The sequence below is a fragment of the Cololabis saira genome, chromosome 10 (assembly GCF_033807715.1).
Source record: "Cololabis saira isolate AMF1-May2022 chromosome 10, fColSai1.1, whole genome shotgun sequence".
Classification (NCBI taxonomy): Eukaryota; Metazoa; Chordata; class Actinopteri; order Beloniformes; family Belonidae; genus Cololabis; species Cololabis saira.
Genome location: NC_084596.1, coordinates 46,131,795 through 46,153,492, shown reverse-complemented (window position 1 = coordinate 46,153,492; position 21,698 = coordinate 46,131,795). Strand labels below are relative to the sequence as shown.

Below are 21,698 nucleotides of genomic sequence, written 5' to 3'. Positions count from 1 at the left end.
TGCTGAAATGAAGGCTAGAGGGGATTAATGGGAGCATTTAAAGTAATGTTTTTATTTAAAGTAACTAAAAAGTTACTTTTCATAGTAACGCATTACTTTTTGGTCTAAGTAACTGAGTTACTTTTTAATGAAGTAACTAGTAACGGTAACTAGTTACTATTTTTCAGTAACTAGCACAACACTGGTCCTGAGGCCATATTGAAACAGATACATACATAAATACAGAGATGGCGGGTGGTTTCGTGAACTCTTTGGTCATTTTGTGTTCATCAGAAGCCGGGCAGTGCGGAGGACACGGCTCCCAGGAACCTGCTGCAACCCTCCCCGACGGTGACGGAGGCGTGTTCCGTGCATAGGAAGAGAGGCCTGAGCTCCGTCAGTTTCCTGAGTGACGCCATGGAAGGTGCGTCCACTTTTAATGGGAAGAAAAAAGCTTAAAAACAACATCGTATTTCGTTCCATTGTTTCCTTCCAATGACTGTGTTTCCATGCATCAATAACCCTTTTAAAACCCAAATATTGGCAATAACTCGAATTTGCACGGCCATGTAAACACCAATAACCTCTTTGAATAACCCGAATTTGCTCATATTCAGGTTTTTAAAAACCCCAATATGAGCCCTGTGTTACTCCTTTTAAAACCTGAATATTGGGTCATGTAAACGCCTAACGGAATATCCCCATCAAACGGAACAGGAATCTGTTTTCTGCACATGCTCTGTTCACAAGGAATCCTGGTCTTTTGAGTCCAGGAAGTTCTTATAAACACGGAGAAACCAAGACCAGGAGGAGACTAATCACTTCATAAATGTAATGAAGGATATGAACATTTCTGCATTTGTAGACGGTAGAAAGTACCGGGATAGAAGATTTACAAGAAGGTGAGAGAAAAGTTGTAAACGGAATATTCCGAATGTTTCAGTAACCGGAATATTAGCAATAACCCGAATTTTGACTGCATGTAAACGTAGTCAATGACTTGTTCACCACAACAATCTCACGCTCATGTTCATCCGGCTCCTCCCATGGATCTATTAATAAAAACTGGATGGGACATAAAAAATGGCCGGCCATTCATTTCAATGCAATTTGCTCACTCAGCGCATACGCTGAAAAAGTTCCTGACTTCCGGGTTTACTTCCGCGTTATCGGGCCCATAGAGCATGCGCAGTTGAGTCACCTCCCATGATGCTCTGGGGCCTCCCATCATGCCCCGGGGCAATGACACGAATATTAAAGAGCATATTGCAGGTTGGAGACCACTGTGAATCAATGTGTAGGAAAATAATGTAGGAACTGAATTTTCATTGAAATACGCATAAATACAGTATATACTACAGTGACCTCCGGAGTTGTTTTTGTGAGAGTATTTTACTTCCGCATCTGAAAAAGCTGAACCGGAAGTGACGTAGCGGCAGGGAGTGCGGTGAATTTCAACAGTAGGAAAACAATGGATCTTAATGTTAGTTGTGACACTGAATTCAATTTCAATTCAATTTTATTTATATATGATATATATTATATATTCATGTTGTCTCTAGACGCTTTCCAGAGATCCAGAACATGAACATGAACATAAACATAAACATAAACATAAACCCCCGAGCAATTATTATATAAACAATGGCAGGTAAAAACTCCCATAGTGGGAGAAAAGCTTCAGAAAAGCACTGAAGAGGTTGTGAATGTGTATTCACACCAATATGACGGGCCACAGCCTTATAATTACGAACCGGTTAGGGCCCCCACGTTCTTTTGATTGACAGCTGAAACTCGCTTTTTAAAAGGCTGATTTATGGGTCCGCGTTACACCAATGCAGACCCTACGGCGTAGGTTACGCGGTGACGCACCGAACGCTGCGTGCGCCGCGTAACCTACGCCGTCGATTTTACGCGGAGCCATAAATCAGCCTTTATTTACCGTGCGCTCCTGAAAGAAACTCGGAAAATAACTCCTAAAAGATGGGTGAGTACTTGTAATCTGTCTACGTTTGTACTTTCTAAACAGAAAAAAAGCTTATTATCTTCTCTTTTTTCTGATTAAATGCATCCGAATTGCTTATTTTTAAAACCGAATATTTCCCCCCCTTCGTTTATAAAATAATTTGTATCCACATTACATCGTTGTTAAAAAAAAAAAACCTTCCACACATAACCGAAGATCAGCGTTTTCTACCACATTCATAAGCATTCCAAACCTCTAGATCATCTGTTCTTCTCCCCGTGTCCCACCACGGAGCTGCCGCGTTAAATCGACGCTGCGCGTCGCCGCGTACCCTACGGCGTAAGATCTGCGTCGGTGTAACGGTGGTCAAGAGCAGAGACCATTTATTTAATAAATAGCTTGGAGAACAGATGGTGGATCATCTGTAGTTCTGTAGTAAACAAAGGTCGCACGTTAGACGTCAGAGCAGATTTGTTGTTGTTTTGGAGCATAATGTGAGGTTCGAAAACGCAAAACTCCGGTTGTCTCTCTCTACACCTGGGGTCCGTTTCACAAAGCAGGTTCAACAAACACTGAGTCTAATCCTGAACTCTTAGTTGATCTACTCTGAGATCGGAAACTCTGAGTTTTCGGTTCCAGAACAGCGGATTTGAGGTAATTTACTCAACTCTAAGTAGTTTCACCTGGAGTTAAGCGCGAGCGTGAGGGAAATAAAAAGCCAGCATCAGTAGAGCGCTGATACAAGGATTCACCATGGCAACCGGCGACACAAAAGAGCGACATACATTTTCTTTTTTTTCTTTTTAACTTTATTTATCTTTTCAATTTACAAAATCCCTTTGAGGAAACGTTAGTTTGCTTCTGAAGATCCACATACTTCACGCCACTGGAGTTAGAAGCGTTAATACGTGCGTATGGCGAGTATGAGAGCATATTTTGGAGAAAAAAAAATGAAATTTTATTGTCATTTAGATCAGGGCTGTCAATTGGTACGGCAGCTGCCACACCTCGGCTTCAGTGGAGAATGTAAATGTTTTTTTTTTTTAATACATTTATGGAATTACTCTGTATCTATTTGTATTGATTTATTCTATTAATTCATACATATAAAATAACTACAAATGCATATCAGAACAACATGATGGATTTCAGTAGGTATTATCTATCCCAACACTTGTACCCCCCTCATATGTTGAAATGTCCCAGCGTCCCTGACGACAGTGGTCGCTATCAATCTGGTTTTTAGTGCGCTCTGCAGTGTTAACTTACAAAAATGAAAAGGAAGCAGACAACCACGCAATAAAAAAAAAAAAAAGAAAGAAGGCAAGTGATGGGTCCAGAATATATTAACGAGGCTGTTAGTCACTGATGGATTAATTATGCAAGTTCATCTCAAAGTAAGATATAAATCCTCTTATACATCTGTTTAAGGGAAATATTTGACTTTTTTTTTACTCTCCCTCTCCTTTTTGCATTTGGACTTTAACTGTTTGAAGTTAAACTGGGATGTCCCTGTGATATTGTTGCACTGACATAGTGAATAAAGTGAACGAGTTAAATTGCGTTTGTCAGATACTTTTTCTGCTCTCTAACTCTGCCGCTTGCTGCCCGTGGTGCAGAAAACGGATGTGTATTGCGTAAAGACCCATTGGCTGAATTGACGCCACTGAGGGAGGAGACAGAGAGAAACTCCAGGTTCGCTGAAATAAACCTGGTCCCGACCAGGTTAGATTCAGAGAGTCTGTTACTACGGTAACTGACCAGGTTAGGTTCAGAGAGTCTGTTACTACGGTAACTGACCGAAAGCTTAAGTTACCTCTCTTTGTGAAACAGGCTAGAGTTACCTCTCTTTCTCTGGTTTGAGTTACCTCCCTTTGTGAAATGGAAAACTCAGAGTTTTCCTCATTTCAGGGTTAACAGACTCAGAGTTTTCACTAAACCTGCTTTGTGAAACGGACCCCAGGTCTACACGCATCTACATAAACAGAGTTTTCAAAAATCTTCACTTTGCCCGGAGTTTTTTTAAACATTCGTTTATTTGCGTTTTCATGTAGATGACAGGTCCAAACGTAGGAAAATATCTTGGGTTTAGCAGATACCGGCTACGTGTGTACGGGGTCTACGCAGTAAGATGGGGCAGAGCTGTGGAGACGTCTCCCTCCTGCTACGTCATATGACGCGGTGTTCGAAAAAAAAGCGTTTTTAGGAGCTTTGCTAAAATCAGCCACTTTTTCCTCTGAATACGTGCCCTTATGTCTTGTAAAACATATTAAATCCTACATTAAAGGAGCTTGAGGCTCCTTTTAAGAAATGAGACTCTCTAGCGCCACCCTTCACCACGACGGCCGTTGGGGGTACTGCAGCCAACAGTGAAGCCGGCACTGGAGAACGGGGAGAACGCACATGCAGCGTCATGTGACGTCACATCCGCAGCCCAGCGCGGGAAATTCGGGACCGAATTGCAGCACATTTTGCAGCACACAGCCTGTTCAAGGCAAAGGAGAGATACACTAGAGGGATCATTCTTTTGGGTTTGGAACGCTTCATCTGACATTATTACTAAAAAACTTAAAATGTATACGGATTTTTTTCATAAATCTTGCCACAATCCGGCCTCAAGCTCCTTTAACTTCTCACATAGTCATTTTCACATAAGGTCAGGTATAATTTTTGAAAAAACCCTAACCCGCAATATGCTCTTTAATATAATATGTATTAATATAATATATTAATTAATGTATATTATTACATATATTAGTATTACATATATTATTAATGTATTAATATAATATAATTACATAATATATATTAATATAATACATCCGTGGAATGCACGGACACGGCTGTGACGTCAGCCGTGACGTCACGCCCAGAAATAGACTTTTCTTTGACTTTTCTGGCCGTTAGAAAACATTTTTGACGGATATAAAGTCCATCCATCCATCCATCCATCGTCCGCCGCTTTATCCGTTCCCAGGTCGCGGGGGCAGCAGCCTCAGCAGAGATGCCCAGACTTCCTTCACCCCCAGACACTTCCTCCAGCTCCTCCGGGGGGAGTCCGAGGCGTTCCCAGGCCAGCCGAGAGACATAGTCTCTCCAGCGTGTCCTGGGTCTGCCCCGGGGTCTCCTCCCGGTGGGACATGCCTGGAACACCTCCCTAGGGAGGCGTCCAGGAGGCATCTGGTACAGATGCCCAAGCCACCTCAGCTGACTCCTCTCAATGTGAAGGAGCAGTGGCTCGACTCCGAGCTCCTCCCGGGTGACCGAACTCCTCACCCTATCTCTAAGGGAGCGTCCAGCCACCCTGCGGAGGAAACTCATCTCGGCCGCTTGTATCCGCGATCTTGTCCTTTCAGTCACTACCCAAAGTTCATGACCATAGGTGAGGGTAGGTGCGTAGATTGACCGGTAAATCGAGAGCTTCGCCTTTCGACTCAGCTCCCTCTTCACCATGACGGTCCGAAATCTCATTACACTTAAAACAAGACTCATCACTGGACTAATAAATAAAACATACAAAATTAGCCAATTAGATTTACAATTTCCCGCTAAGATAACAGATTTATTGAATCTAAGCACTTTAAAGTTGTTATCAAAACTCTACAGGTTAGTGTCTAAACTGGACGATTCAATCTCTCTCCCGATCTCCAAGTGGGAGGCGGATCTCTCTCTGAATACCGACCAGTTTTCTTGGTCACAAATATGCTTAAATACGTTTACTATGACTAAAAACCCAAACTTACAACTTATACAGTACAAAGTTCTTCATAGAATACATTATACTGGACAAAGGATGTTCCAGATGGGCTTTGTCACCTCTAATATCTGTTCACAGTGCACAGAGAACACTCCTGATAATTATATGCATGCTTTATGGTTCTGTACACCGGTACAGAGGTTCTGGAAGGAGATTTGTGAGGATTTATCCACATGGATCAACCACAGAATCCCAGTGTGCCCCACGGTATGTATATTAGGTCACCTGGGAGACACTCAAATAGAACCTAATTGGACACACCGGGTTCTCACTGCCTTATGTATCGCAAAGAAAACCATTCTAGTAAATTGGAAACAAAAATCCAGTTTATGTATCAACCATTTTAGGAATCTTTTATCAGATCATATTAGTAGTGAGATAATGTCTGCCTCCACTGAACAACATTCGGCTGAATTGCACTCTCTGTGGTCCCCGATTATTGGCTTCGTTACCTAGTGGGGGCGGGGGGGTGGTGATCTCGTAGCCCTTGGGGTTGGGGGTCGGCTTGGGGGGTCTGGGGCGCGGGCCTCCGGTGGCCCCTGGGGGGCGGTGGGGGGGGGCCGCGGGGCCCTGTCCCTGGCCGGTGGGGGCCTTGGGGGCCTGTGGGGGGGGTTGCCTCATGGCGGTGGGGGGGGTGGCTGGGGGGGCTCGGGCGGGGGGCTGTGGCTTGGGCGTCTCCGGGTCTCCCGGGGGGGGCTGGGCCGTGGACGTGGGGGTCCCACTCGGAGGGCCCGGCCCTGCCTGGGTGGGGGGGTGGCTGTCTGCGCTGGGGGGGCATTGCTGCCTTGGTCCTCTGTCGCTGGGCGGGGGCCGAGTGCCCCTGCGGATGTGGGGACTCCGTGACCCTTGGGGTGTCCGCCGGGGTGGCCTCGGGGGGGGCGTGGGGCCGGGTCCGGGGATCGGGCCTCCCCTGACCGGGGGGTGCACGGGCGGGCGCGACGGGTGGGTGGCACCATTCCCAGGTTCAATTCAATTCAATTCAATTTTATTTATATAGCGTCTAATACAACAGAGTTGTCTCTAGACGCTTTACAGAGACCCATACCCAGAACATGACCCCCGAGCAGTTATTACATAAACAATGGCAGGTAAAAACTCCCCTAGTGGGAGAAAAACCTTAAGCCAAACAGTGGCAAGGAAAAACTCCCCTTTAGGAGGGAAGAAACCTTGAGCAGGACCAGGCTCATAAGGGGGGACCCTCCTGCCGAGGGCCAGACTGGTGGGTCAGGGACGGCAACAGCACAGCAGGCAGGTGGAAGCAGCAACGGGATGACCAGGGGTGGGGACCGCAGGCCAGCACGCAGCTCCCGAAGCTCCGGCCCAATCAGCAAGTCCCAGGTTGGGGTGCAGGGTCAGGGAAAGACTTGTGCTCCGTAATGCAAGCTACAAGCCACCCACGACCACCTGCAGGACAAAAGAGAGAAAAGGGAGGAGAAGGGGGGGCCAGCAACGGGATGACCAGGGGTGGGGACCGCAGGCCAGCACGCAGCTCCCGAAGCTCCGGCCCAATCAGCAAGTCCCAGGTTGGGGTGCAGGGTCGGGGAAAGACTTGTGCTCCGTAATGCAAGCTACAAGCCACCCACAACCACCTGCAGGACAAAAGAGAGAAAAGGGAGGAGAAGGGGGGGCCAGCAACGGGATGACCAGGGGTGGGGACCGCAGGCCAGCATGCAGCTCCCGAAGCTCCGGCCCAATCAGCAAGTCCCAGTTTGGGGTGCAGGGTCAGGGAAAGACTTGTGCTCCGTAATGCAAGCTACAAGCCACCCACGACCACCTGCAGGTTCCGGTGTCCGGCAAAGGATGCTGCAACATGGACAAAAGAGAGAAAAGGGAGGAGAAGGGGGGGCCAGGACAAGAAACTACAGGAGCGACTCTGACACACTAAAGTTTACACTACCTAGAGATTTACCAACACCAGCTAGAGGTTTACTAAACACTAACTATAGGCTTTACTAAACAGAAATGTTTTAAGTTTAGTTTTAAAGGTGGAGGTGGTGTCAGCCTCCTTAACCCAGATTGGAAGTTGGTTCCATAGTAGTGGTGCCTGATAGCAGAACGCCCGCCCTCCAAATCTACATTTAGATACTCTAGGAACTACGAGTAAACCTGCACTCTGAGAACGGAGAGCTCTGACAGGAACATAAGGCACTATCAGGTCTTGCAAATAATGCGGAGCTAAGCCGTTTTGGGCTTTATACGCAAGTAATAGAATTTTAAACTGGATTCTGAATTTTACGGGTAACCAATGGAGCGACGCTAACACTGGAGAGACGTGGTCTCTCCTGCTAATTCCTGTCAGTACTCGTGCTGCTGCATTTTGGATCAGCTGGAGCCTATTCAGCAAATTACTTGGACATCCTGCTAACAACACATTACAGTAATCTAGTCTAGAAGATACAAACGCATGAACTAGTTTTTCTGCATCACTCTGCGAGAGGATTTTCCTAATCTTTGCAATATTACGGAGATGGAAAAAGGCTATTTTACAAACCTGATTGACATATGGTTTAAACGACAAATCCTGATCGAAAATAACACCAAGGTTTCTCACAGTTGCACTGGAAGCCATCGCAACACCATCTAATCCCTTCCTAAGATGCTCTGGACCAAGAATGATAACCTCTGTTTTATCTGAATTTAGAAGCAGGAAATTTCTGGACATCCAGTCCTTGATGTCCCTAAGACATGCCTGAAGTTTAACTAACGGTTCTGTTTCATCCGGCTTCATAGACAAGTAGAGCTGCGTATCATCAGCATAACAATGAAAGTGTATGCCGTGATTCTGGATTATACTTCCCAACGGCTGCATGTATAAACTGAACAAGATTGGCCCTAGCACTGAACCCTGCGGAACACCATAACAGACCCTTGACTGTTCTGAAGAAACCTCATGTACATGAACAAACTGGAACCTGTCAGATAGGTATGATTTAAACCAACATAGAGCTGTCCCTTTAATCCCAACAACATGCTCTAACCTGTGCAGTAAAATGCCATGATCTATAGTGTCAAAAGCAGCACTGAGGTCCAGTAGAACCAGTATGGACACTAATCCCTTATCTGAGGCCATAAGGAGCCAGGTGTCTATGTCTTATGTTGTCAGTATGAATGGGAGGATGTTGGACCGTTTCCCCCTCCGTCTGGGGGCTCCGGCGGCGCCGGGGGCGCCCGTGGAGGTACGGTGGGGCCCTGGCCCGGCTCGGAGGGCCGGCCCCCGTCTACTGGATGGCCGGTGGGGGGACGCGGGTGTCTTATCAGGGCCGGCTTTGCTGGTCCTGCTTCCTGGCTTCGGCCTCCGCTCCCCCTCCTTCCCCCCCTACACGATTCATACACACATAGGCGAAGGGCGGGGGGTCCGGGTCGTGGGGGGCATTGTCCCGCGTGGCCCGGCACTCCCCGCCTCACGGTTTTAACAGCAAAATAGACACTGCACATTCAACACTTAATAAATACATTTGACAAGGACACGTAGTTCGGGAGGGGGGGGGGTCGGTGTCAAATCGATACTTGGCCCTCCCCCCTCCCTGTTTTTATGGCATTAATCACATGCACTCAACACCAGGGGCGCGAGGGGGTCCCACATCACCCGCGTTCCCTCACCGGTCTGGGATTGGTGGGTCGGGATACCCGGGCCTGGCGGGGCTCGCCGTGCAGCCTGGGGCGCCTTCTGGCGGTGCTGGACCCCTCCGGGGAGGGGGAAACGGTGCGTGATTGTGTGTCTGTGACGGTGAGAATGCGGTATAATGCGGTATGGAAGGGTCCTGCCATGGAGGATTCGGGCCTCCATTGGCAGGACATCAAAACTTAATAATTTATCATTATTATATTATACAAAGATGGTTATTATTATTATTATTATTATTATTATTCATTCATTCATTCATTATCTTACCCGCTTTATCCCTTGCGGGGTCACGGGGGTCTGCTGGAGCCTATCCCAGCTCATTTTAGGTGAGAGGCAGGGGTTACACCCTGGACAGGTCACCAGTCCATCACAGGGCCACATATAAACACACAAACCATGCTCACAATCACACTCACGCTCACACCTACGGGCAATTTAGAATCATCAATTAACCTAACATGCATGTTTTTTTTGGACTGTGGGAGGAAGCCGGAGTACCCGGAGAAAACCCACGCAAGCACGGGGAGAACATGCAAACTCCACACAGAAAGACCCTGCTGGGCCTGGGAGTCGAACCGGGGACCTTCTTGCTGTGAGGCAACAGTGCTAACCACTAAGCCACCGTGCTGCCCTTTATTATTATTATTATTATTAATATTAATATTATTAGTATTATTATTATGTATAGTATATCATATTATTATTAGTATAGATATCGGATAGGTGAATGGATGAATGAATGGGATGCCTGGGTCTGGGGCCCTCCGTTGTCGGGCCTGCGCGGGTGTCGCCTTGTTGGGGGGTTCCCTCTCTCCGGGCCCGTCTCCGGTCCCCCCCGCTGCCTCTGCGGCGGGGCGCCCCTCTGGTCTTGGAGGGCCACTTCGTGGGGGGCGGGTGCGCCTGCCCGCGTCGGCGGCCGGGGCGGCTCTGTCTCTCCGGGCAGGCTGGCCCCCTGCCGGGTGGGGGTCGTTGGCCTGAAGGGTGAGGGCCTCCTGGCCGCGTGTCCGGCCCGGACCGGGTGGCCGGGGAATGCCTGGGGCGCGGTCCGCCGCCGCGGGATCCCTGGCTGCTTCTTCCCGCGCCGTGGGGGCCCCGCCCGCGGGCCCCCTCGGCCGCCGCCGGGGAGGGGGGGGGCCCTCGCAGGCGGTGGGTTGCCTCCCTCCTACCTCTCCCCTCTGTGGGGTTGCCGGTGGCCTGGGTTCCGGGCTCTTCCGTGTCGGCCTCTGGTCTCGCGGGTGGCGGGGTTGCTCCCCCCCCCCTCCCCCACTATAGATACACTTCAGGTGGAACTTTGTTATGTTTATTACACACACACACACACACACACACACACACACACACACACACACACACACATAGTCACTTAGTCACACGCATATACACACACACACACACATGATCATATACATACACACACACACACACACACACACACATAGTCACTTAGTCACACACATATACACACACACACACACACACACACATGATCATATACATACACACACACACACACATAGACATACACACTGGCTTGTTCACCTGCATGCTGGCTCTCTAGTTTTTGGGTTTAGGTAGCGGTAGCACTAGCTTAGCTCAGACTGCAATCAGATCTCAAGATTTAGGTCGATTGCTGTTATTGTTTTGGTTGGCTCCGTGCCGGTTTCGTGCTTTGTTTGTGGTTTTTTGTTGCAGATTTCCAGTGCTTGACGTGTGTTTCCGTGTGTTCCTGCTTCCTGGATTGGCAGTGGATGTCGTCACCCCCCCCCCCCCCCCCCCAAAAAAAAAAAAAAAAAAAATCACTGGGTTTGTATGTGTATATTTATGTATGTGTACGCATATGTATGCGTATATATATGTATATATATTAAATATAGTAATAATGCACATATATATACTTTTGGTTTCTACCGTCATGGTATCAATCATTGATATGTGTGCAGACAAGGGAAAAAAAAAAAAAAAGACTCATCACTGGACAAAAGTGAAAATTTTGTTGAAACAGGTGAACATTGTCAAATAAAAAGTTATTTATATGGTGATGACTCTTGTTTTGTCAGAAACGTCACCAGCGTCATGAGTGCGACCTGTGTTTACAATTTGTTTTTTCACCGTCAATATTTTCTTGTATTTTACCTGTTTTATATTCTAACATCACACTTAAAAGTAACTCCACTTCTCTGTCACTCCAAACCAAAGACTCTCATCTTGGAAGTAACTGGAAGTTACTCATGTCATTTGTTGATGTTTTTTCCAGGATTCTGATTGGCTAGCATGACTTTATCTTCTCGTTACACTGCCCCCTGTAGGTTTGGCTGCTCATAGCACCTTAACAGCTATTTATGCAGGTTCCTGGAAATCAGGGGTCGGCAACCCAAAATGTTGAAAGAGCCATATTGGACCAAAAACACAAAAAACTAATATGTCTGGAGCCGCAAAAAATGAAAAGTGTTGTTTAAGCCTTAGAATGAAGGCAAATGGCGAAATGTTGAGAAAAAAGTTGAAATGTTGAGAAAAAAGTCAAAATGTCGAGAAAAAAGTCAAAATGTCGAGAAAAAAGTTGAAATGTCGAGATTAATGTTGAAGTAAAATCTCGAGAAAAAAGTCGAAATGTTGAAAAAAAAGTCGGAATGTTGATGAAAAAATCAAAATGTCGAGAAAAAAGTCGAAATGTTGAGAAAAAAGTCAAAATGTCGAGATTAAAAAGGAAAGGAAAAAGGAAGAAAAAAAGAGAAAAAAAAGGAAAAAAAGAAAAAAAAAGGTCCAACATTTTTGAAAAAGCTCCAGGAGCCACTAGGGCGGCGCTAAAGAGCCGCATGCGGCTCTAGAGCTGCAGGTTGCCGACCGCTGGTGTAAATGATGGTATTTTTCAAAACGTAGAGGGGGAAATATCCATTTTTGTAAATACAAATACTAGCTACTAGCTACTATGTGTAAACGTGGCCTAAAACAGACTTGTATTTGCATTTCCTGGGGGAATAGCTCACCGTGGTTTCTCTCTCCAGAGCTGGAGGAGTCGAGGCAGAAGTGCCCCCCGTGCTGGTACGCCTTTGCTAAGAAGTACTTGATCTGGGACTGCTGCCCGTGGTGGCTGACGCTGAAGGACTTCGTGAAGCTCATGGTGATGGACCCCTTCCTGGACCTCAGCATCACCATCTGCATCGTGCTCAACACCCTCTTCATGGCCCTGGAGCACTACCCCATGACCGACGAGTTCAACACCATGCTCACCGTCGGCAATCTGGTGAGAAGCTTTTTACTGATACTGAAGCTCTTCCTGTCCCGGGTGTTGGCAGGCGGCGGGTGGCAGGTGAGCAGGACTCTTACTACCCACTCTTAATGCTGAGATAAGCTGTTTCTACAACACATGTTCGGTCAGAGGTCGCACTTTTGGCTTTTTGTCCTTATTCCTGATAGAGGGGGACATAACATTCAGGAGGACATTTTTTATTTTATTTTTTATTTATCCTTTATTTATCCAGGAAAGTCCCATTGAGATACAATATCTCTTCTGCCAGGGAGTCCTGGTCAAGATAGCAGCAAAAAAATACATTCAGTTTCATAGAAAAGAAAATACATACAAGGACAAGTAACTTTACAAAAAAATAACAACATATCAAAACAAGTAACAAACATAAAACGTACAAGGATCAGAAAGTTAAAAAGAATTCATGACAAATAATGACACTTGATTAAAAACAATGACATTGTTCTGTGAAAACTGATTTTAACACATGTTTGAACATGTTAAGAGAGGGTAAATATTAAAGTTGACTAGTGTTGTAGCTCATTCCAAGCTTGCGGTGAATAAAAGGAAAAGGCTGATTTACCAACTCTGTTCCAGTGCTTGTTTCCTCTGATGATCTGGTGTTATAGCTGCTAGAGTAATATTTTAATAAATTGGATATGTACAGTGGTAGTTTACCCAGTAATGCTTTTGCAATAAATATTAACATATGTGATTTTCTCCTTAGACTCAGTGAGGTCCATTCAACCATTTGATACAAAGTACAATGATGTGTCCGTGCACTTGAACCAGTTACAAACCGGAAGGCAGGATTATAGACTACATCCAGTTTTTTCAAAAGAAATGAAGATGCATGCATGTAAATGACATCACCATAGTCTAATACTGACAAAAAGGTACTTTGTACCAATCTTTTTCTAGCAGCAAAAGGAAAACATTTTTTTTGCACGAAAATAAAAACCTAACTTTGGTCTCACATGACATGAGGTTGATTTCATCCAACAAACTGATTTTATTGTGAGTTAGGAACCTTGCAAACGTCTTCAAGTCTGGAGATAAAAGAGAAGGAGAATAATAAAGATGTCATTTTACCACGAGACTCATGTTTTTAGTTGAGTAGAATTAAATCTAAAAGCCTTTATGCTTCTCTATTTGTTTGAAATATACGTTATGATTTGACTAAGATGAAGCTTCTAAAATATTTTATTTTTTTTTACCATTTTTAAAGGCTGCTCTTCTAAACATGAGTTTTTTGAAGTATTGGTATCTTTAGAAACCCATAACAGGTCCCATTTCAGACATACACAATATAAGACTTCAGATAACAACCAGGGGTCCGTTTCACACAGCAGGTTTAGTGAAAACTCTGAGTCTGTTAACCCTGAAATGAGGGAAACTCTGAGTTTTCTGTTTCACAAAGGGAGGTAACTCAAACCAGAGAAAGAGGAGTAACTCTAGCCTGTTTCACAAAGAGAGGTAACTTAAGCTCTCGGTCAGTTACCGTAGTAACAGACGCTCTGAACCTAACCTGGTCAGTTACCGTAGTAACAGACTCTCTGAATCTAACCTGGTTACCGTAGTAACAGACTCTCTGAACCTAACCTGGTCAGTTACCGTAGTAACAGACTCTCTGAACATAACCTGGTCAGTTACCGTAGTAACAGACTCTCTGAACCTAACCTGGTCAGTTACCGTAGTAACAGACGCTCTGAACCTAACCTGGTCAGTTACCATAGTAACAGACTCTCTGAATCTAACCTGGTCAGTTACCGTAGTAACAGACTCTCTGAACCTAACCTGGTCAGTTACCGTAGTAACAGACTCTCTGAACCTAACCTGGTCAGTTACCGTAGTAACAGACTCTCTGAACCTAACCTGGTCACTAGCAGGTTTACTTCAATAAAGCCTGAGTTTCTCTCTGTCTCCTCCCTCAGTGGCGTCAATTCAGCCAATGGGCCTTTACACAATACACATCCGTTTTCTGCACCACGGACAGCAAGCGGCAGAGTTAGAGAACAGAAAAAGCGTATCTGACAAACGCAATTTAACTCATTCTGTTCACTTTATTCACTATGTCAGTGCAACAATATCACAGGGACATCCCAGTTTAACTTCCAACAGTTAAAGTCCAAATGCAAAAAGGAGAGGGAGGGAGCAGAAGAGAGAAAGAGAGAGAGTAAAAAAAAAAAGTCAAATATTTCCCTTAAACAGATTTATAAGAGGGTAGGGTGATTTGATATCTTACCTTAAAATGAACTTGCATAATTAATCCCTCAGTGGCTACAGCCTCGTTAATATCTTCTGCTGCTGGGGAAACATTGGAACATCACTTGCTTTCTTTTTTTTTTTAAATTGCGTGGTTGTCTGCTTCCTTTTCCTTTTTGTAAGTTAGTAACACTGCAGAGCTAAAAACCAGATTGATAGCGAACGACCACTTCAAGATATGAGGGGGGTACAAGTGTTGGGAAAGATAATACCTAGTGAAATCCATCATGTTGTTCTGATATTTTATATGTATTAAGTAATAGAATAAATCAATACAAATAGACAGAGTAATTCCATAAATGTATAAAAAAAAACCTTTACATTTTCCCCTGAAGCCGAGGTGTGGCGGCTGTGTTTATTTTCTGAAATATGCTCTCATACTCGCCATATGCACGTATAAACACTTCTAACTCCAGTGGCGTGAAGTATGTGGATCTTCAGATGCAAACTAATGTTTCCTCAAAGGGATTTTGTAAATTGAAATGTTAAATAAAGTTTAAAAAAAAAAAGAAAAGGCATGTGGATCTTTTGTGTCGCCGGTTGCCATGGTGAATCCTTGTATCAGCGCTCTACTGATGATGGCTTTTTATTTCCCTCACGCACAAACTTAACTCCCGGTGAAACTACTTAGAGTTGAGTAAATTAACTCAAATCCGCTGTTCTGGAACCGAAAACTCAGAGTTTCCGATCTCAGAGTAGATCAACTAAGAGTTCAGGATTAGACTCAGAATTTGTTGAACCTGCTTTGTGAAACGGACCCCAGTACTCGAGTTATAAAAAAACAATCAGATCCCGGTGGATTTGATCATATGGGGACAGATAATTTGTGCTGATTACAAATAATATAATATATTACAAATAATAGCAGTGACCAAAACAGCTGCAGAAATACTGCAGGAATGACATAGCAGCAGTTAAATGCAGCCTTCTGTAAGCTTTAAATATCCACTGGGCTTACATCAAATACATCAAAACACAACAATAAAAAACACTTTTCTGAACTTATCAATATGACTCTGTCCTTCACAGGATAAGTAACATGGATCACTGCAAAAACTCACAATCTTAACAAGAATATTTGTCTATATGTCTCATTTTAGTAAAAAAATCTTATTACACTTAAAACAAGACTCATCACTGGAAAAAACAACAATTTTCACCTGTTTCAAGTAGATTTTCACTTGAAATAAGTAGAAAAATCTGCCAGTGGAACAAGATTTTTTTGCTTGTAATAAGAAGATAAATCTTGTCCCACTGGCAGATTTTTCTACTTATTTCAAGTGAAAATTTACTTGAAACAGGTGAAAATTGTCAAATAAGTTATTGTTCTGGTGTTATTTTTCTGGTGATGACTCTAAATGTTGAAATAGCAGTAAAACCACATTCATTGATGAAATGACATAAGGGATGGAAAGGAGGGATGGCAGTTTTACAGGGGGGATGATTTGGACCGTTTTTATTTCAGGGGGGGATGATTTGGACCGTTTTTATTTCAGGGGGGGGATGCCATCCCCCCTCATCCCCCCTCATCCCCTTCATCCCCCCTCAACTCCAGTACTGATAACCTCCCATGATTTGTCTCCTCCCTGGGTTTTACCGGGCGTGGTTCCCGCAGGTGTTCACCGTGATCTTCACGGCGGAGATGGTGCTGAAGCTGGTGGCCCTGGACCCCTACTACTACTTCCAGCAGGGCTGGAACATCTTTGACGGCGTCATCGTTTGTCTCAGCCTCATGGAGCTGGGCCTGTCCAACGTGGAGGGACTGTCCGTCCTGCGCTCCTTCAGACTGGTAACTCTCATCCTTCTGAAATTAAAATAGACATTTTCATTTAGAACATGAAACAGTACTGAATACGGAACAAAACAATAATAATAATAATAACATGCTAACACTAATAAATAAATGTAAATAAGAAAACAAAACAAATATATAAATAAAAACATGCATCCATCATAATTAACATGCTCGAAAAGGGAAGTAAAAACGCATTAAATCCTAAACTACTGTATATTTCATTATGATCAAAATTAATTTAATTTCTACACAAAAAACAAGATATATATATATATATATATATATATATATATATATATATATATATATATATATATATATATATATATATATATATATATATATATATATATAAAGGACTGTCTCAGAAAATTAGAATATTGTGATTTTCTGTAATGCAATTACAAAAACAAAAATGTCATACATTCTGGATTCATTACAAATCAACTGAAATATTGCAAGCCTTTTATTATTTTAATATTGCTGATCATGGTTTACAGCTTAAAAAACTCAAATATCCTATCTCAAAAAATTAGAATATTCTGGGAATCTTAATCTTAAACTGTAAGCCATGATCAGCAATATTAAAATAATAAAAGGCTTGCAATATTTCAGTTGATTTGTAATGAATCCAGAATGTATGACATTTTAGTTTTTTTAATTGCATTACAGAAAATAAAGAACTTTATCACAACATTCAAATTTTCTGAGATAGTCCTGTACACATACATACACACACACAAATGTTATATGAATATCAATAATAACACATCCTCACACCTATATACACTGATACAAATATACCCATTTATAAATTAATATATCAGTATCAACAATATACAAAAAGAAAGTCCTTCACTTGTTAAACTTCCTCTGCTGGATTTGCATCATGTCCTTCAAGAATCCTCTGACTCCTCAGACTGTACAATGAAACATGTGACTGAACGTCAGTTTACAGCTTTTCTGGTCGCTCCAAACACTTTACTCTGCTTTAATATAGACATAACAAACGTCTCACGTCAGGTTTTAGAGTGTAATTCAGACGTTGATGTCACGTGACCTTGGTGTTGTTGACCCTCAGCTGCGCGTCTTCAAGCTGGCCAAGTCGTGGCCCACGCTCAACACGCTCATCAAGATCATCGGCAACTCGGTGGGCGCCCTGGGCAACCTGACGCTGGTGCTGGCCATCATCGTCTTCATCTTCGCCGTGGTGGGCATGCAGCTGTTCGGCAAGAACTACCAGGACTGCGTGTGCAAGATCTCCCTGGACTGCCAGCTGCCGCGCTGGCACATGAAGGACTTCTTCCACTCCTTCCTCATCGTGTTCCGGGTGCTGTGCGGCGAGTGGATCGAGACCATGTGGGACTGCATGGAGGTGGCCGGCCAGCCGCTCTGCATCCTGGTCTTCATGCTGGTCATGGTCATCGGCAACCTGGTGGTGAGGACTCTTCATAGTACATTTATTCAGGGAGAGCACCCTGAGGTGAATCATCTCGTTTTTACAGAAGAGTATCAGGGCCATGCAAGAGGAAAACAATTTAAGAGTGGAAGATTTTTTTCTATTGTGCACTGCAAGAAAAAAGTCGTAATGTTGAGAAAAAAGTCGTAATGTTGAGAAAAAAGTCGTAATGTCGAGAAAAAAGTCGAAATATTGTGATTAATGTTGAAATACAATTTCGAGAAAAAAGTAGAAATTTCGTGAATAAAGTCGAAATTTCGCCTTTTTTCTCAACATTTCAACTTTATTCACGAAATTGTGACTTTTTTCTCAACATTTTGACTTTTCTCGACATTTTGACTTTTTTCTCAACATTTCAACATTTTATCATAAACAATATAATAATCATTCTATATACCATTTTATATACATACATTATGCTGAATCCCCACACAATCACCCCCTCATGTCTCCTCCTCCCTGTATTTGGCAAAAATCATTTCCTTGTATTTGCTTTTGACTTGTAGAATAGAATAGAATAGAATAGAATAGAATAGAATAGAATAGAATAGAATAGAATAGAATAGAATAGAATAGAATAGAATAGTTTATTGTCAGGGTACCTGGGTACAGTGAGATTGAAAGCAGCATCAGATGGTTGGACATTGTTTCAGCTCCTCACTCAGACTGCTCCGTAGCCTCACCAGGCTGTGGAACCAGAAACAGCAGCAGAAGTCTGTTTCATGATCCACCTCTGAGGGTCAGATGTTCATAAACCTGGTGCTGAGGAGAGAATTAAAAAGGGATCTAGACGGAGATAAGGAACGACCAGATCCACCAGGAGCTCTGTCTCTTCATAGCTGCTCACGGCTCCAGCTGACTTTTCAGCAGCACAGAGACAAACTAACAAAAATTAAAAAGCGTCGCCGCTTGAATCTTCTCTCACTCTCATTTTTTAACTTGATATCAAACACAAGCCACTGACCCAGCAGCACATCTATCATCTCCTCCAGCTTCTACATCTTTAGTGTTGGTGTCTTCTTTGTTTAGATACTCAATCAAATACGTCCCAGCAGCTTCTCCAACCTCCTACTTCTGCCCCGAAACCAGGCTGAGTTGAGATGAGCAGAGCCGAGTAGGTGCTGGTGGAAAAGTGCCATAACAGTTCAGATTCATCACAGTTCAGGTTAATTGATGCCTGATTTATCGTACTTACATACAGGACTGTCTCAGAAAATTAGAATATTGTGATAAAGGTCTTTATTTTCTGTAATGCAATTACAAAAACAAAAATGTCATACATTCTGGATTCATTACAAATCAACTGAAATATTGCAAGCCTTTTATTATTTTAATATTGCTGATTATGGCTTACAGTTTAAGATTAAGATTCCCAGAATATTCTAATATTTTGAGATAGGATATTTGAGTTTTCTTAAGCAGTAAGCCATGATCAGCAATATTAAAATAATAAAAGGCTTGCAATATTTCAGTTGATTTGTAATGAATCCAGAATGTATGACATTTTTGCATTACAGAAAATAAAGGACTTTATCACAATATTCTAATTTTCTGAGACAGTCCTGTATATTTCTGATACCTCTACACCCCCCACCCCCATTATTAAGACAATAAATGACAACAGATTCATACAATAAAATTATTAGTTTTTAAACAAATACAATGAAATAGAATAATAAATAAAATAGGCCAGTGTGTTCACTGTATTTTGGGCAGTCAGAGAAGTGTCTCTTGTGATGAATGGATGACTCTGGCCTGTGTGGGCTGAGAGAGTGACCCGTGCTCCGGTCACTGACTGTGGAAGGTGAAACGACTGCTAGTGCGACGTTTTGACCACATTTGAAAACTCGGGGGAAATCCAGCTGCACTTCAACGCCAGCAGCTCTCACTGCTGCTAAATCCACGCTGATGTCACCATGGTAATCTGGGATTATGCTGCAGCAGCGCTCCATTGATTGCATATTATAAGGACGGGAGCATCCTTGAAGCTAGTCTTGATCAGTTTTTGCAGACTGTCGATTTAAATCAGATCGTCGCAAATATTAAAATCAGAGCGCTTAAACGCTCACTAGTGACGGAGGGAGTGCTGCACAGAGTCGTGCAACCGTGGTTCCAGAGTAACAAGCAGCAAACGTCCACTCTAAATCACACAGTATATTCATTATCTGCTCATGTTTCCATACAAATCAGAGCCACAGCAGACAAACTGCAGATTTACTGCAGCGTGGTGGATATCCATTAAGCCACAACGTGAATTACAATGTTTCTGTCATGTGTAGAAGTGAGCTAAGTGCTGCAGGAGGATGAGTGGAGGCCTGGGCGCGGCGTCCCCCCCGTCGGCCCAGCCTCCGCTCCACATGCAGCTGCTGCTGTAAATAAACGGTTAATCTGCTCCACGGCTGTGTTTGTACACAAGCCGCCTCCCTCACTGCCATAGCAAGCATACATACTATACTCACTGGTCCGCTCCGCCCATATGCTGATTTGACGTCCATCTGTTTCCTGTGAACTAACATTAATGAGAAAAGATACAAATAAAATCCTGGGCTCAGGAATGCACAACATTCACAGGATTCCTCTACTGGCACTGTAGTCCTGCACTCATAGCTCCTATATACAATAATACAGGAATGGAAATATTGTATCAAATATTGGCTTATTTTGTCCTATTTGTAGTTTAAATACCAGATTTCAGCATTAAAGTAGCAACATGTACGTGTGTCCAACCAAGACTGTACATGCCATTAGCCCTTCAGCCAGTGTTCAGCACGTCTTTGAGCATCTTCTGCATCAAAATCACTTTAGTTATTTTCATTAACTATTTCAAACTCTGTCAGGCCTTAAAGAAAGCGATTCCAGCAGCTGTTTCTTCTTGCCTGTTATTAATCTAGACGTCTCTCATTTGATCTCTCTATCTCTATTCTCTATAATGTATGTGTCTGTTAGAAAATAGTTTGGTGTAATTTCTATATTTACTCTGTGTTCTGCGATGTATGTCCTTCCCTCAGCCACCCCACCCCCCTGGGTAGGGGGGGGTGTTTATCCGGAGCTCAGGTCCTCTACCAGAGGACTGGCAGCTTCATGCTCCTACACAGTATCTTATGGTGCTTTCCCACCAGGGGTCTAACGTGCAGAGTAGATACTTTTCTGTATCTACTCTGCCGAGGTTCTAAGAGTTCTAAGAGTCTGAGTCGGCTGGATCTGACGTCATCACACTACAGACCAACGATTGGTCGGGGGGTTGGAGTCAGACGTCTGAGTCAGGAGGAGGAAATCAGAGAAAGAGCAACTCGCGGCTTCTTCATTTTATTCAACCAGAAACAGCAACAAAAGTCTGTTTCATGATCCAACTCTGAGGGTCAGATGTTCATAAACCTGGTGCTGAGGAGAGAATTAAAAAGAGATTTAGACGGAGATAAGGAACGACCAGATCTACCAGGAGCTCTGTCTCTTCATAGCTGCTCACGGCTCCAGATGACTTTTCAGCAGCGCAGAGACTAACTAACAAAAAAAAGCATCACCACAAGCCACAGACCCAGCAGCACATCTATCATCTCCTCCAGGTTCTACATCTTTAGTGTTGTTGTCTTCTTCATTTAGATCACACA

At 43.7% G+C, this 21,698-nt stretch overlaps 1 protein-coding gene across 1 annotated transcript in view; it reads left to right on the top strand.

Moving 5' to 3' along the window:
• scn12aa (sodium channel, voltage gated, type XII, alpha a) overlaps positions 1-21,698 on the top strand; it is a 119,498-nt gene that overhangs the window by 59,009 nt on the left and 38,791 nt on the right. Inside the window, exons 13-16 of the mRNA XM_061733053.1 lie at positions 274-403; positions 12,330-12,568; positions 16,452-16,625; positions 17,713-18,069. Of these exons, the coding sequence (XP_061589037.1) occupies positions 274-403; positions 12,330-12,568; positions 16,452-16,625; positions 17,713-18,069 (900 nt within the window). The remainder of the gene's footprint in view (positions 1-273; positions 404-12,329; positions 12,569-16,451; positions 16,626-17,712; positions 18,070-21,698) is intronic.